We start from the raw sequence: 14,502 nt of genomic DNA on the forward strand, positions 1-14,502 counted from the left end.
TCTTCTCTTTTCGCTTTTCGCTTTAAGCTTTTTCCTCTCCAAGTCCTTAGTGCTCCACTTCGAACCTGTAAATCAAAGACAAAAAGACAAAGTAAAAAGGAACAAATAAATAAAAAAAAAAAATAAAAAAAATTCTACCTAAGCACAAATCCGCGTCGGCGGCGCCAAAATGATTAAAGATTTTTCGTGGGTTGTAGTAATAAAGGTTCGAACTCTAAGACTTGTGAAGGTAAAGGATTTTTTTAGACTTATAAAATATATATACAAAATATTAACAATTTTGGGCGAGAGGTAACCAAGACACTAGATTCCACTACTACGCAAGATTGAATGATAAATATTTCAAAACTCTATTCAATTCTTAAGTCCTCTTTTATCTTTAATTCACTATCAATCATACAAATTCTCAAACATTATTTGTAAACCTTAAGCATAGATTATCAAGAGATTAAACCAAGCATAACCTATCAAACTGAATAACAAATAATTAAGACAATCATTCAAACAATTTAAAACTCTGCAAAAGCAGCGATTAGGTGAATTATATAATTAAATGAAATAGTTACCCATTTATGTTGCGTGAATAGCTTCCTCCATTGCCTTGGTTACGAGGGAATTAACTCATCATGTTGGAAAACCTCTCAAAATATTTTATTAAGCTCAATTGATGTTTACAATAAAGAGAAAGATAAGTAAATGTTCTAAAACAGGATTCTGCGACCCACAGAAGGCGTCCAAATGAACGACAAAGCTGAGGTGCTGTTGTCGCTGAAATGCTACGACCCACACCTACGACCCACGGACGTGAGTCATTTCCACTGTTGATAAACGACTGCTACTGCGAGTCCGTTCTTCGTGTTCTTGGTGTTCTTCATCAGCAGCAGCAGCAGCAGCAGAGTTTGATCAACTCTTGATTTCTGCGTCTGTGGCTCTCCTATTCTCCCAACTCTCGACAGCCTCTCTAGTACTCCCAGGGAACATATTTATACACCTACAGCTCGTTGAATCTCCCTCAATTACTCCATATAATCTTCATTACTCGGTGTTTAAAGAAAATATTTTCCGAATATTTTCTTCCCTGAAATGATTCTCCACGCGTAAACAGCCTCTGATACTCCCTTATTTAGCTTCTACACGGTCCAAAAGTGTGCTAGAGTCCTCCATGCATCATCATAACACGTCCGAATCCCTCAAAAAATCCTCTCAAACCCGTGACTGCCATGTTCTCTGATGATGACTTGTTTAGCCGATTCTAGCCAAATTCGATCGATTCTGACACACATACTGTATTCCTTAAGCTATATCACATCTTCCTACCAATTTTTAGCCATTGAATCGCACCACAACACCTTCATTTTGTTGATTGAAAATCTGCCAGAGAGAGAATATATTTTCCCGCCAAAAATGAAATTTGAATTATGAGAAGAAAAGTGTCCTCCCCCTAATCCTGTACGGGTGTCCCTTTAGCAATTGGGGTGGAAAATAGTTTTTTCTGGGTTCCTCCGGTACATTTCTGGGACGCTTCCGGTGCATTTCTGGGGTGCCTTTAGTACTTTTCTCCGGGGTGTAAATCATCACTTTTTTGAGCTCATTTCGCCGCAAAGACTTATTTCTCTAAAAACATCTACAAAAACACAAAATAACACAATAAGTACTTAATCAAGTCTAACAATACAGAATATTGAGAACAAAATAGACACATAAATGCGTCTATCAAAAACCGTTGCCAAAAAAATTTCGCAACGGCTGTAGAGCTTTTGCAAAAAATATGCAACGCCACGTTTCACAACGGCTTGCTGCTGTTGAAAGTCCCTATTGCAACTGCAAGCAGCTGTTGCTATTGCGGAAAAATGGTGTAGTGATTTCACTTTACTTCTTTTGCTGACAAGTGTCATGGGGACCATTTCACTTCACTTCTTTTATTGACAAGTGTCATGAGGACCCTTTTCAATGATTAGTTCTCTTAATTTCCTTAATTTTCTCTTAAAACAAAACCATCTTATTAAAAAGGAACGGAGGGAGTATATAATTGTGTTGAATAGCGCAAAAAGCAATTTGTCTCATTCTTTGTTTGATTTCTGCAATCATTTCTGAAATATACCAAGGAGCTTCCGTTGGGGTTTGTATAAAGTGCATGAGATTCTCAGAGTCCGTTTCAAATAGTACTTCAGCTCATTGTCTTTCCGCCGATGTCTCGGTTGCTATCACGATTGCCCATGTATTTGCCGTTAGCGCAATAGTTAATCCTAGAGGCCGTGCAAGAGCCATCACAGTTTGCGCATTTGAATCCCTGCAAATGAACCCTGCTCCCGCCATATATGGGTGGCCCCTAGCTGCCCCATCAGTGTTTACAGTTCTGGGTGTCCCTCCTTCACTAACTGGTAATGTTGAAGATGAAGTTATCTGCACTGACTCTGAAGGTTTTAAATCAAAAACTTGTTACAACTGGTTATTGGAACAACTACCTGACACAACCTCAGTAGTCCGCCATTCATGCATATGGATTCAGTTTGTCCCTCCAAAGATTCAGTTTTTCATGTGGGCTGCAGATCAGAATGCCATTCCTACCATAGACAATCTGTTGAGAAGACGATGCCAAATTCAACATACAACATGTGCTCTCTGCAATGCTCTACAAGACACAGTGAATCATCTGCTTCTTCACTGCCAATATGCTCACAAAGTGTGGTCTTACTTCTTAGGTGGATACCATATCAGATGGGTACAAAATGAAACTCTGATAATGCAATTGCAAGCATGAAAATTTAGAAGAGGAAGATACGGCCACTAATCATATTTGCAGTTTGTAGGTTGATTTGGAACAAACGGAATCGAAGAGTAACGGCTCATAAAGACCCAAACAAATGAAAGAAACAATCATATAAGTAACAAAACTAGTCATAAAAACCCAAGGTGATCAAACTTGTGGTACAAAAAACCCGTTCAAATATTGGGATTCATTAAAACTCCATCTTAAACAAACTTGATACAAAACCCACAAATTTTTAATAATTGATACAAAAATCCCAAATTTTAAAATTGGTTTCATCAAATTTTATGATGAAACCAAAATCGGTTTCATCAAATTCTTTGAGGTTTTTGTGTTACTTTTGTTTTTTTGAGGTTTTTGTGTTATTTTTGTTTTGATGGGTTTTTTGTGGATGAATAGTAACACCTTTGGAATTATAACTCGGGGATCGTATAAGTAAAGAAACTAATTTCATGGACCCAGTAACATACCGGAAAGTAGTTATAGATTCAAGATAATTAAAAGCACTCATAAGGCCTACGGGCCTGCGCTAAACACTTGTAAAAAAAGAAGAAAAGAAAAACAAAATCTTAGAAAGTAGGTCCATATGGCATATATATGCGGCCAAACACAGTTTGATCTTACTTCTACAACAAAAGAAGTCCTACTATATCTGATGTATTCAAAATTTGTTTAGGTTTGGCTGGTTATAAAATGAATTCAAATAGTTCAGTTCACTTTGTTCGTTGGCAAAGGAGCCCATTGGTATAAATTCCACTCGCATGGTTGTACAATGAAGCATGCGTCCCCTTTTATGTTTTGTCCAACTTTCAAAATTCAACTACAAAAATGACTGTGTAATGAGACACAGCAATCATCATCTACTTTAACTTTAATCCGCTGTATAGATATAGTAGGACTTCTTTTGTTGTAGATGGAGATTTTCTTTTGAGGAGAAAGGTAAAGAAAAGTGATCCTAAGCATAACCCAAAGCTTACAAACAGCACAAACAAAGAAATAATTTGTCCACACAAGTTACTTTTTCTTTTTTCCATATGTTCTCGAAGAGTTTTATTCTCTTATACACTACAACAACAACAATAATAATATGCAAAGCTCTCGATAGTAAAAGATCTTCACTTGTGTCGAGGACACACACAATTTTCCTTCCCAACATTAGCAGAAACACAAAGAGTTTGATGCTTTCCCTCCCGTAACCAGATAGCACGTTTCTCAGCCAAATCGCGTAAGAAATCATTTAACTGAGCAACAGTGATATTTGGCATTACAACAATATGAGCAAGATCGCCTTGAACGGCAAGCTGCCAATAACGAACAAACTCTTCATTTTGTGGCTTTTCAAATACAACAATATTACTAAATTCGTTAAGCATGGCAGATATTCCGGAGGCGCGGAGACGGTCTTTCAAATACTGGGCGTTCTTAAGACACATTTGAACTTCCTTTTGTAACCCCGGGTAGCCTTTTTGGTTGAGTGCATACCAGAGGAAGATCGGAGCATGACCGTTGCGGCTGCCCATTAACGTGGCATCTTGGTGACATCCTATGTAATCAATATTCCTAGATATGGCTCTGATGTGTCCTATTCTTGTTATCTGAACACCACAAGGCATTGGACATCCAAGAAACTTGTGGCCAGAAATACACACACTCCCAATTGGCTTTTCAAACGAGATCTTTGGAGCCTGCTCAATGCCAGAAATAATGAGAATAGCATGGTTGAAGATTAGAAGAAAAATGAAAGAACGAGAGAGCTTACACGTTTGACGAAAGGCATCATAAGACCAAATAGAGCCCCATCGCAATGAATGTAAAACCTGTCTTCGGAGAAACCTGTTGTTTTAAGGGTTTCCATAACACTGTCGAGATTGTCAATACCTCCTTTAAAAGTGGTTCCTGCAAAAGATGTAGAATGTCAAATTGAGCCTTCTACTAATTCATGGCTTCTCTTAAATATAGCACATACTTTTATTAACTATAATTCACATAAAATAAGTCATTAAGCTAGCCAAATGGATTCTTATAATTATTAACTATAACCCATAAAATTATACCTAATTTTTATATATAGCACAAAATAAATTGTCAAATCCCTAAATAAATTATGCTTATAGAGTTTTAGAAACTTGAATTTTTGGAAAAGAATCAAAACCTTAGTTGATTGCATATCGTTTTTCGATTGATATTGGTGTGGAGAAATTTTAAGGGAATAATTAGAATATATAACCTCAATCCATATTGTTGTAATCATGATTTTAGAAAAAATAACATCATTTCGGAGAAAGGTGAAAAGTTGGATTTAGTTTGTTTCGGGGGAAAAGTCAAAATTAAAATTTATAATTGGGCAATTTGTAAGAATAATGAGAGAACGGTTAGAAATAAATTAAAACAGGGTTCATATTTTGATTTTGGGAAGAAGTGGGATTATTAGGAAAATGATTAATACATGTTTGATAACTTTAATTTTTCATTTTAGCTTAAATTTTTTGGACTATATTTAAGAGAAGCCTTCTTAATAACAATATCATTTAGAATAAAAATGCATGCCTACCTATATTTACGTTCACAATAGCTGGTTTATTCATGTTACGGAGCAGTTTGGCTTTGAAATCTGCGCAATCTATTTCCCCAGAAATCAAAGAATTAACTTTTACAAAGTTCATTCTGTACATTTGTGCAGCTCTAAAGACAGAATAGTGTGAATCATCTGAGGTGTATAGAATTCCATCTGGGAAAAGCTCCCTCCTGCGCAAACACATCAGATTGATAATGTAAGGTTTATGTAGAATGTCATTCAAACACACACATCAACGACTCCTCACTCTGCATGCTGTAAGCAAAATAGAGTAAATAGTTCAAGAATACTCACCCTACAAGGATACCGTGAAAATTCCCTTCTGTACCACCGGTTGTAACGTAACCCCAATATTCATCCATTGCAATTCCCCATATTCGAGCAAACCAATCTAAAACGCCAACTTCAAACTGTCTGGAATGGGTACCAAAGATGCCCTCGGTAAAGGGATTACCACAATTGTTGATGCAGAAATTTTGCAGGTTTGAAAGAGCACCATAATTGACATATACATGTGTAGGATAACCTAACATCACATCACATGATAATATTTGAATTCAGATATAGCTTATCACAATTTCGTTAGGAACAGGATAAAGTGCATATATATATATATATATGGAGAGAGAGAGAGAGAGTATGCCTACCTAAGTGATGTCTGATCCTTCTGTTGGAAAACGATTAATAAAAAAATAATTTTTTAAAGTTTTAATAAAAAGTTATAATTTATTGTTTTATTTTGTGAATGAAACTTTTTAGTCCCACATCGTGGAGTTTCCAATTTTTAATAGTTTTAAGAAACTATATAAAGCTTTTAGTCCCACATCGGGGAGTTTTTCTTCTTAAGTTGTATTTGTCAATTATATAAAGAAATTCACTACTTTTGTAAAATTTATGGGAAAGGGGTTTGCTCAATATTTTAGAGGGACCCCTAAGGGAAAATATTTTATAGCGGTTTTTAAGCATTCGCGATTTTCCTTAACGGTTTTTTCGGAGTTGCCAAGCTCAAGTTGAGCATCTACTACATATGCTAGTAGTAGGTGTATTAGGGTGTTTTATCCTGGAGATATCCGTCCTGTGAGGGCTATAGCATCACTCTTGAGTGTAGCCGGGCGCTAATGTCTTAAGGACAGCGTGTTGAACACGTGACTCACTCTATTTTCCAAAGTTTTGCCTTGTTGCTGTTGCGGAGATACGGGGAGCTTGTTCGTTTCGTCAAAGCAATCACTTCCATTATAAAGGAGCTAAGTATCAATAACTTTTGCTTATTTGATTTTTCTTTGTTTTTGATTATTGCACCCAACAATCTTAAGACATTACATTTGTAATAATCGAAAACGATTGATTGGTTTGTGAATCATGGATGTTAATTGTGGAGTGAAAAAAAAAAACGAATTTCTGGTCAGCTGTAGAGTTTCAATTTTATCTTTTAATCTAGAAGGAATTTCGATGAACCCTTTTGACACAACGTAGTAGACATCCTGATAGTTACCCGCGTAAAATTTCAGAATTTTTGGAGTTGTAAAAGTATTTTTTTGATATTTTACAAAACAGAAAAACGTTTCTGAAAAATTCTGACGAGCAGAAAATTGTTGTTAACTAAATTAATTTTTGTGGGGTAACCATGAGTTTTTTGAAACGCTGATTCAAACGAAGTTTGTATATATAGATGTTATCTTCAAAACTCATATTTTACTTTCTGATTTGGAATTGTGATTTGTGAATAAAGGTGTCATCTCCGAGGGACATGGCTAATAGCCGCATGTGGTTGGAAACAAATCTTCCAAAGATGGCAAAGGTGAGAACATCGAACGCAACTCTAAGCATGGTCTTCATGATAAAGGTATATTTCGTAAACCTGAATCCGGAATTACTTTAGTTAAGGGTGAGTGTTATGTTTGTAAAATTTCTGGCCACGCGGCAGTAAATTGTAGACAACATAAAAACCTTAATAAGTAGAAAGTTAATGCTAATTTAGTTGAAACAAACTAGAACGAGTTTGGTGGCATGATGTCGGAAGTTATTTTAATAACCAATGTGAGAGACCAGTAGGTGGACTCTGGAGCCACCAAGAATGTTTGTTGAAACAGAGACCTGTTCACCTCCTATCATAGGATAGGGGATGTCGAGAAACTCTTATTGAGTAACTCATATGCAATAGAGGTTGCATAAAAGGAAAAGGTCGAGCAGAAGCTCATATCTGTAATATTCTCACATTGAATGAAGTTTTCATGTTCCGAGCATATGCGAAAATCTTGTATCTTGTTCTGTTGTAGATGGAAAAATATTTAAGATCTTAATTGAATCTGGAAAACTTGTTGTAACTAGGCAGTGATTTTTTAAGCAAGAGTTATAGGACTTTGGGTCTATATAAGCTTAACGGAAAAACTGATGATGTGAACGTAGTTGATTCTTGTGATATCTTTGTGTGATTGATTGATTTACGTGGTAGACTTGGAACCGTAAACTTATAAGTCAATGCTTAACTGGCTAGCATAGGCTTCGTACCGAAATTTAGTTTGGATTTTGAACACAAAAGTGAAATCTGTGAAGAATCAAAATATGCTATAAAATATTTTAGCACAAATGTTCAGAGTAATTCTAAGCCTTTAGAATTAATTCAGTTAGGCCTAGTTGACATGAGTTCAACCCAAAATCACTGTGGTAAAAGATGGTTATAACTTCCGTAGATGATTGTACGAGGTACTATCTTGTATAGTTGCTTAGGATAAGGATGACGCCTTAGAAGCCTTAAGATGTATAAACTTGAAGTTGGAAACCAATTAGAAGCCTTGAACATAACAACCGTATCCTTAAGGAGATGATAATTTCCATGTTGATTAGTTCAGGATTACCTGCGGCCTTGTGGGGGGAGGCAGTCCTCTTAACTAGTATATCCTGAATAAAGTACCCTTTTAAGAATCAGATGAAACTCCATATGGTTTATGGAACGGTAGATGACCTTCTTATGAATGTGTCAAAGTGTGGGGGCGTTTGACTAAGATTGTAATTCCTCTTCCTAAAAGAACTATATTGAAACCAAAAATGTTGATTGTGTTTTCGTATAGGGTATATTGAGTATACTTCTACAAATAGATTTTTGGTTGTGTGTTCTGATTTTTTCTGACATTGGTGTGAATATTATTACGGAATCTAGGGATGCTGAGTTCTTTGAACATGTTTATTCTAAACCTGTACCTCATTAGAGATGTGTTGTTGATCCCCTAGATTTATCTTCAAATAGTCAGAACTTATTTTAAAGGAAGATGAAGTTGATGTTGAGCCTAAGAGAAGTAAAATAATTAGACTTGAGACTTCTTATGAAACCGACTTCATAACATGCCTAGCTTAGTCTGAGCCACAGACTTGTAAAGAAGCCTTAATATCTACTGAAACCCCATTCTGGTAAGAAGCTTCATTTAGTGAAATGGACTCAGTCCGTTGGAACCAGACTTGGGAGCTTTCTAGTTTACCTCCAGGTTGTAAGACCATGGGATGTAAATGAGTCTTTAAGAGGAAACGATCGGTAGATGAAACTGTGGAAAAATATTAACCTAAGTTGGTAGCTAAAGGCTATAAACTAAAAGAAGGTGTAGATTTCCTTGATTCTAATTCAATTGTGACGGAAATTACTTCCGTTGAGATACTAATTGTTATTGCTGCCATAAAGAACGTAGAGATACATCAGATGGATGTTAAGACAGCTTTTTCTAAAACCGTGAATTAGGTAAAGAAATTTACATAGATCAACCTGAAGACTTTGTAGTGAAAGGTTGTGAATACAGAGTTTGTAATTTGAAAAATCTTTGTATGGTTTTCAAATAAGCACGTAAACAGTGACATGGAAAATTTAATCATGTGATAATGAATAGTGGATTTAAATTAATGAATCTGACAAGTATGTCTAAAAGTAACTTGTTAAGGATGTCTGTGTAATTGTATGCTTGTATGTTGATGATATGCTTGATACAAACATAGATGTGATCAATTCCACTAAAAAACATGCACTGAATGAGAACATTGACTTGAAAGACTTGGGCCCTTTTGATGTAATATTAGGGATGAGGATTAGAAGATAATCAAACATTTATAAGTCTTAGTCGTTCTCATTATGTTGAGTTGTGCTTAAGAGATACAATCAGTCTGATTGTAAACCTGCTTGTACTTCGTACGATTATTCTTGTAGTCTCAAGAAAAATAAGGGTAGTGGAGTATCTTAACTTGAATACTCAAAAGTTATAGGATGTCTGATGAATTTAATGAACTGTAAGAGTCCAGACATTGCCTATATTGTGAGTAAGTTAAGTGGATATAATTGTAGTCCAGAGCAAGAGAATTCAGATGCACTGAGTAGAGTATTATGGTACCTAAAATACTCTTTTGATTTATGAAAGGTATCTTGTTGTCCTTGGGACTTTATGATGCAAACTGGATAGTTGACTCAGAGGAGTCTAAGTCTACGAGTGGATATGGTTTCACTCTAACATGTGGGTTTGTTGTTGGAAGATTTCCAAACAAACATATCGCTCAATTCATTATGGAATCTGAGAGTATTGCGTTAGATAAAGTATGAGAGGGGGGCGAGTGCCTAAGATGATTTTTAGAAGACATTCCTCTTTGGCATAGGCCTGTGCCAGCTATATCTATACATTGTGTTAGCCAAGCTATAATAGTTAAAGGTAAGAAATAACTAATCTCAATCGGCGTTATTTCCATTGATTGGATAAAGTCCAAGGAGAATATCGCGCAATCTTTGACGAAAGGTTTGTACAAAGAGATAGTTAAAAATGCATCGAGGGGGTTGGGGCTTAAGCTCATATATTAAACTTGCCATGAAGGATACTCAACCTTGCTGACTGGAGATCTCATGATCAAGGTTTCGAATGAGACAACTAATTTGTGGTGGGTAAAGGTAAACACTATCAGAGATTTTCATTCTCTGTCCCTTCCCTATGGTGTAGACGTGATAGTGTGACTGCATGTGGAGGATGACTTTTTAATAAGTCTTAATGAGTTCTATAGTTTCAATTTAAGATTGAAGTGGGGTGTAGCAGTAACACTCTTTATGGAAACTCACCTATCTGAATGAGGAAGTGGGTCGCTTCCTGTGAGAATATGAGCTGATTCTCTAGAGCATTCTGAGAAACAGGATACGTCCAGGGCCAAAACGGACAAAACGGCACGAGCTTGGCAGCAATCTTGGAGATATCACCCGTGGTTGTTATCACGAATTACATCAAATGCTAGCAGTTCAAGACATGGTTCACTGTCTCTAGCAAGTAATTCTGGTAATATCTCACTAAGCAAAGGTTCAAGACCTCATGGACACCTCTGCCTAAAATGGTATTTCCTGCGTTTTTTATGTGATTTTCATTTTGATGGTTTTGGTATTACTGGAACTTAGGACCTAAAGGTCACTAAGGGTTCACTAGTTCATGCTTTTTCACTTTGGTGAAAGATACCTATAGTCTCACCATGTGAGAATTAAAGATGAAAGCTCTCAATACTATTATGATTTATGCAATCCATAGTATGACCCTGGGGTCAACACACTTTTGTGTGAGGGAGAGGACGTAGAAATGACTAGTATGATTTCAACACTTGCACGATCAGTCTGTTTGGATCGTGAGGTTGGGATGTTTATTTACCAAGATCTATCTGTGTTTTCATGTTTTATTGAGTTTTCATTCATGTGGGGGATTGTTGGAAAACGATTAATAAAAAAATAATTTTTTAAAGTTTTAATAAAAAGTTATAATTTATTGTTTTATTTTGTGAATGAAACTTTTTAGTCCCACATCGTGGAGTTTCCAATTTTTAATAGTTTTAAGAAACTATATAAAGCTTTTAGTCCCACATCGGGGAGTTTTTCTTCTTAAGTTGTATTTGTCAATTATATAAAGAAATTCACTACTTTTGTAAAATTTATGGGAAAGGGGTTTGCTCAATATTTTAGAGGGACCCCTAAGGGAAAATATTTTATAGCGGTTTTTAAGCATTCGCGATTTTCCTTAACGGTTTTTTCGGAGTTGCCAAGCTCAAGTTGAGCATCTACTACATATGCTAGTAGTAGGTGTATTAGGGTGTTTTATCCTGGAGATATCCGTCCTGTGAGGGCTATAGCATCACTCTTGAGTGTAGCCGGGCGCTAATGTCTTAAGGACAGCGTGTTGAACACGTGACTCACTCTATTTTCCAAAGTTTTTCCTTGTTGCTGTTGCGGAGATACGGGGAGCTTGTTCGTTTCGTCAAAGCAATCACTTCCATTATAAAGGAGCTAAGTATCAATAACTTTTGCTTATTTGATTTTTCTTTGTTTTTGATTATTGCACCCAACACCTTCTACCTAGAAAACTTTCATACATCTCTAGTATACTAGCCGTATAGGCTTCTCGTTCTCCAGTTATCTCATCATCTGCGCTATGCTCTCTGACAGCATAAGGCAATATACTCTGTGCACGATAAATATCTCCAACCTTTTCTTTACCTCTTCCTTCATTTTCAGCCAACACAACTGGAACAAAAGCCTTTGGTAAAGATTCAATTTCTCCATTGATTTCAGCGCTGCGAACCATGTCTACAGAGTTATAAAAGAATGCGCACAAAAGAAGTGAACAGAGATTATGCAACGATGTAGAGATTCTAGAAAGTGAGATCATTTTATGGTTTCATTGACATTAAATAGATGTGATTGATCAGTGGTACGAGTTAGGACCACGGCCCCTAAAACCTAGCTATTGCTAGAGAATGTAGTAATTACATTTAACATGTCTATACTGCGTACGACAATCGTTTTTACTAGTCGGTATTACAATTTTACTATACTATATATAGTGAACGTACTCCTAATAGAAATACAAAAGTTTCAAATAACTCCCTCCCATTCCTTGGCAGTGAAAATGAAATGAAAAAGGAAGTGAATATGCAACATGTTTGTTATTTGTTATGCACATTTGGCCCCAAATACCACCAATAAACCACGAATGATATTGAAAATATTTGATGTTTCGGGTCATTATAAAGCCACTGAATGTAAGCATACGGTTCTAGAAATTTCACGCAGCCATCTGAATATACTTGATGGATCTATTTGGAGGACCAAAATTGGGTTTCAAGTTGTAAAGTACGGCTTTTGCTTTTCCGATTTATCATTTGGAACCTTCAAGGCTACACCAACAAGAAAACAAATATAAATGCAGACATTTATTATTTGGAACGTACACAAACATGAAAACATCAATTATCAAATGCGCATGAACCCTCTCGTACACGATACCCACCTCCCATTACAACACACAACCACTCTTTTAAGTGAGCGATTTTATTCGTTAAGTCCGATTCAGAATAATTAGTACTCCGTTCGTCCACGTTATATATATAGTCAGAGATGAGATATTTGTTTGTCCAACTAGATAGACAGAGTTCCGTTGTATTCTAATGTTCCTTTGGACATATATATCCTTAATAATGTTGCATGGGGCCTATCGTCAAAAGTAATTTAAAAAGTCTAGTTATTGGGAGGATAATTTAGGAAAATAATAAAAATTTATGAAACTCATTTTAGTCGAAATCTTTTGTGTTTTGGCAGTACACCATGTCAGAAGTTGACAGATAATGGCTTCTTGGAAAGTGGTTCTTGCCTTCTTGATGAACGGCCACTTTTAACAACCAACTCAAAAATAATACTTCTGGAGTCTCACTATTAACTGATTTATTTTAAAATTTATTTATTTAATAAACTTGGTCAATTAATAATGGGACAGAGGAAATATAACCCAATTGTTCGGGTGAATATCATGGGACTGCAAGGGAGTTGTTTTTGGATAGTTTCCGGCAGTTCATGTCAAAAAGTCCACCAAAAATCGGCCCATTTTAGTCGAATTGCTCCGTGCACTAACCTCTGGGAGAAGTTGTCATGCATCACTTATGAAGGCTCCTTGGAAAGTTTACGATTTTTATCCGTTTGTTGTACAAAAATCACAAATTTTCAGTTTTCTGTCTTAAGCTTATCTGCATCTGCATGTCCCATTAAGCTCACCCGAAGTATGTAATATTCCGGAATCATCGACAATATTTTCATTATTATACACTTAATCTGTATCAAAATTTATAGAAGACCCATTATCCAATTTATCAATCCAGTGTAATGAAGCATTTCAAAAGACACTAGAAGTAACAACTATTTGCGGTCAGGTGGCAACCGTGCAAGAAAGTGGTCGCTATACAACAGATAGTGCAAGATGGCTAACTTTAGCTCGGCCTGGGATTAGATAAGACAATTATGGCAGTGAATGATTGTTCGTATAAGCGCGTATTCAGATGTCTGTACCTGTAATCATCCGACAATATAAAGCATCTGTCGCTGACTTTTAATATTCATAACTTGATAAAATAAATAAATAATAATAAAAAAAAAACATCTCTGCTCTATGATAATTTGTCAGCCGAACCTAGCGTGTTGTAAATAAATAAAATGTCATTCGACAAATCCAGATAATCAAAAGAGAGGCACTGCACCAGTTTGTTTATTTAGTTCTAGAGCATACAAACGATCAGTGTACTAAAATCTAAGAAAACTAACATGAATAGCCTGTTATAAATATCCCATGGTGTGTTTCCTAGCAAAAAAAAAAAAAAGAAAAGACTGTGAATGTCCCTCCACTTCCACAACAGAGCTCTAAAATCATGGAAATTCAATGCCTTCTCAAACCAAAAGCAAAAAAAAAAAAAAAACTCTGTTAGTCTACATCATATCACACGTGAAATTTTCGTGCACTTGAATCAAACAGCTAGAGAATCAACAAGCGTGCCTAACGTCGGAAGGTTACCAGACCGTAGATGAAGTACCTAGGGATCAGGGACGGATCCAAGAAGTTTTAATTTTTTTCTCAACCTGGGCTAATAGCCTTGGTCCAGTATAGCATTTCAATTTTTAGGTTGTTGGGCTGTGACGGCTACCTGGACTAAAGCCCGGATTAGCCCAGCTGTAGGTCCGTCGGTGCTACGGATATACTAAGGGGTCCAATGCTAACACATAAGAAAAATGTCGAGAACGATACCATGGAGAAAGTAGAACTACATAGGGTTTGGGATCCACCTACCAAGCAAGCAGGTCTCCGAACACATCTTCTAATAATGACGTATCGATGAAGTCATG

The 14,502-nt window shown here is 36.2% G+C and overlaps 1 protein-coding gene across 1 annotated transcript; it reads right to left on the reverse strand.

Moving 5' to 3' along the window:
* Positions 1–3,782: 3,782 nt before the first annotated feature.
* Positions 3,783–11,936, reverse strand: LOC113353975 (serine decarboxylase 1-like). The gene is made up of 6 exons (XM_026597439.1): positions 11,685–11,936; positions 5,993–6,009; positions 5,640–5,871; positions 5,322–5,515; positions 4,530–4,666; positions 3,783–4,455 (listed from the first exon to the last, which is right to left on the reverse strand). Exons 1-6 carry the CDS (start codon positions 11,918–11,920, stop codon positions 3,886–3,888), a joined length of 1,386 nt encoding a protein of 461 aa, XP_026453224.1. The 5' UTR covers positions 11,921–11,936; the 3' UTR covers positions 3,783–3,885.
* Between the last annotated feature and the right edge of the window lie 2,566 nt (positions 11,937–14,502).

This window comes from Papaver somniferum, chromosome 2 (assembly GCF_003573695.1).
Source record: "Papaver somniferum cultivar HN1 chromosome 2, ASM357369v1, whole genome shotgun sequence".
NCBI classification, from domain to species: Eukaryota; Viridiplantae; Streptophyta; class Magnoliopsida; order Ranunculales; family Papaveraceae; genus Papaver; species Papaver somniferum.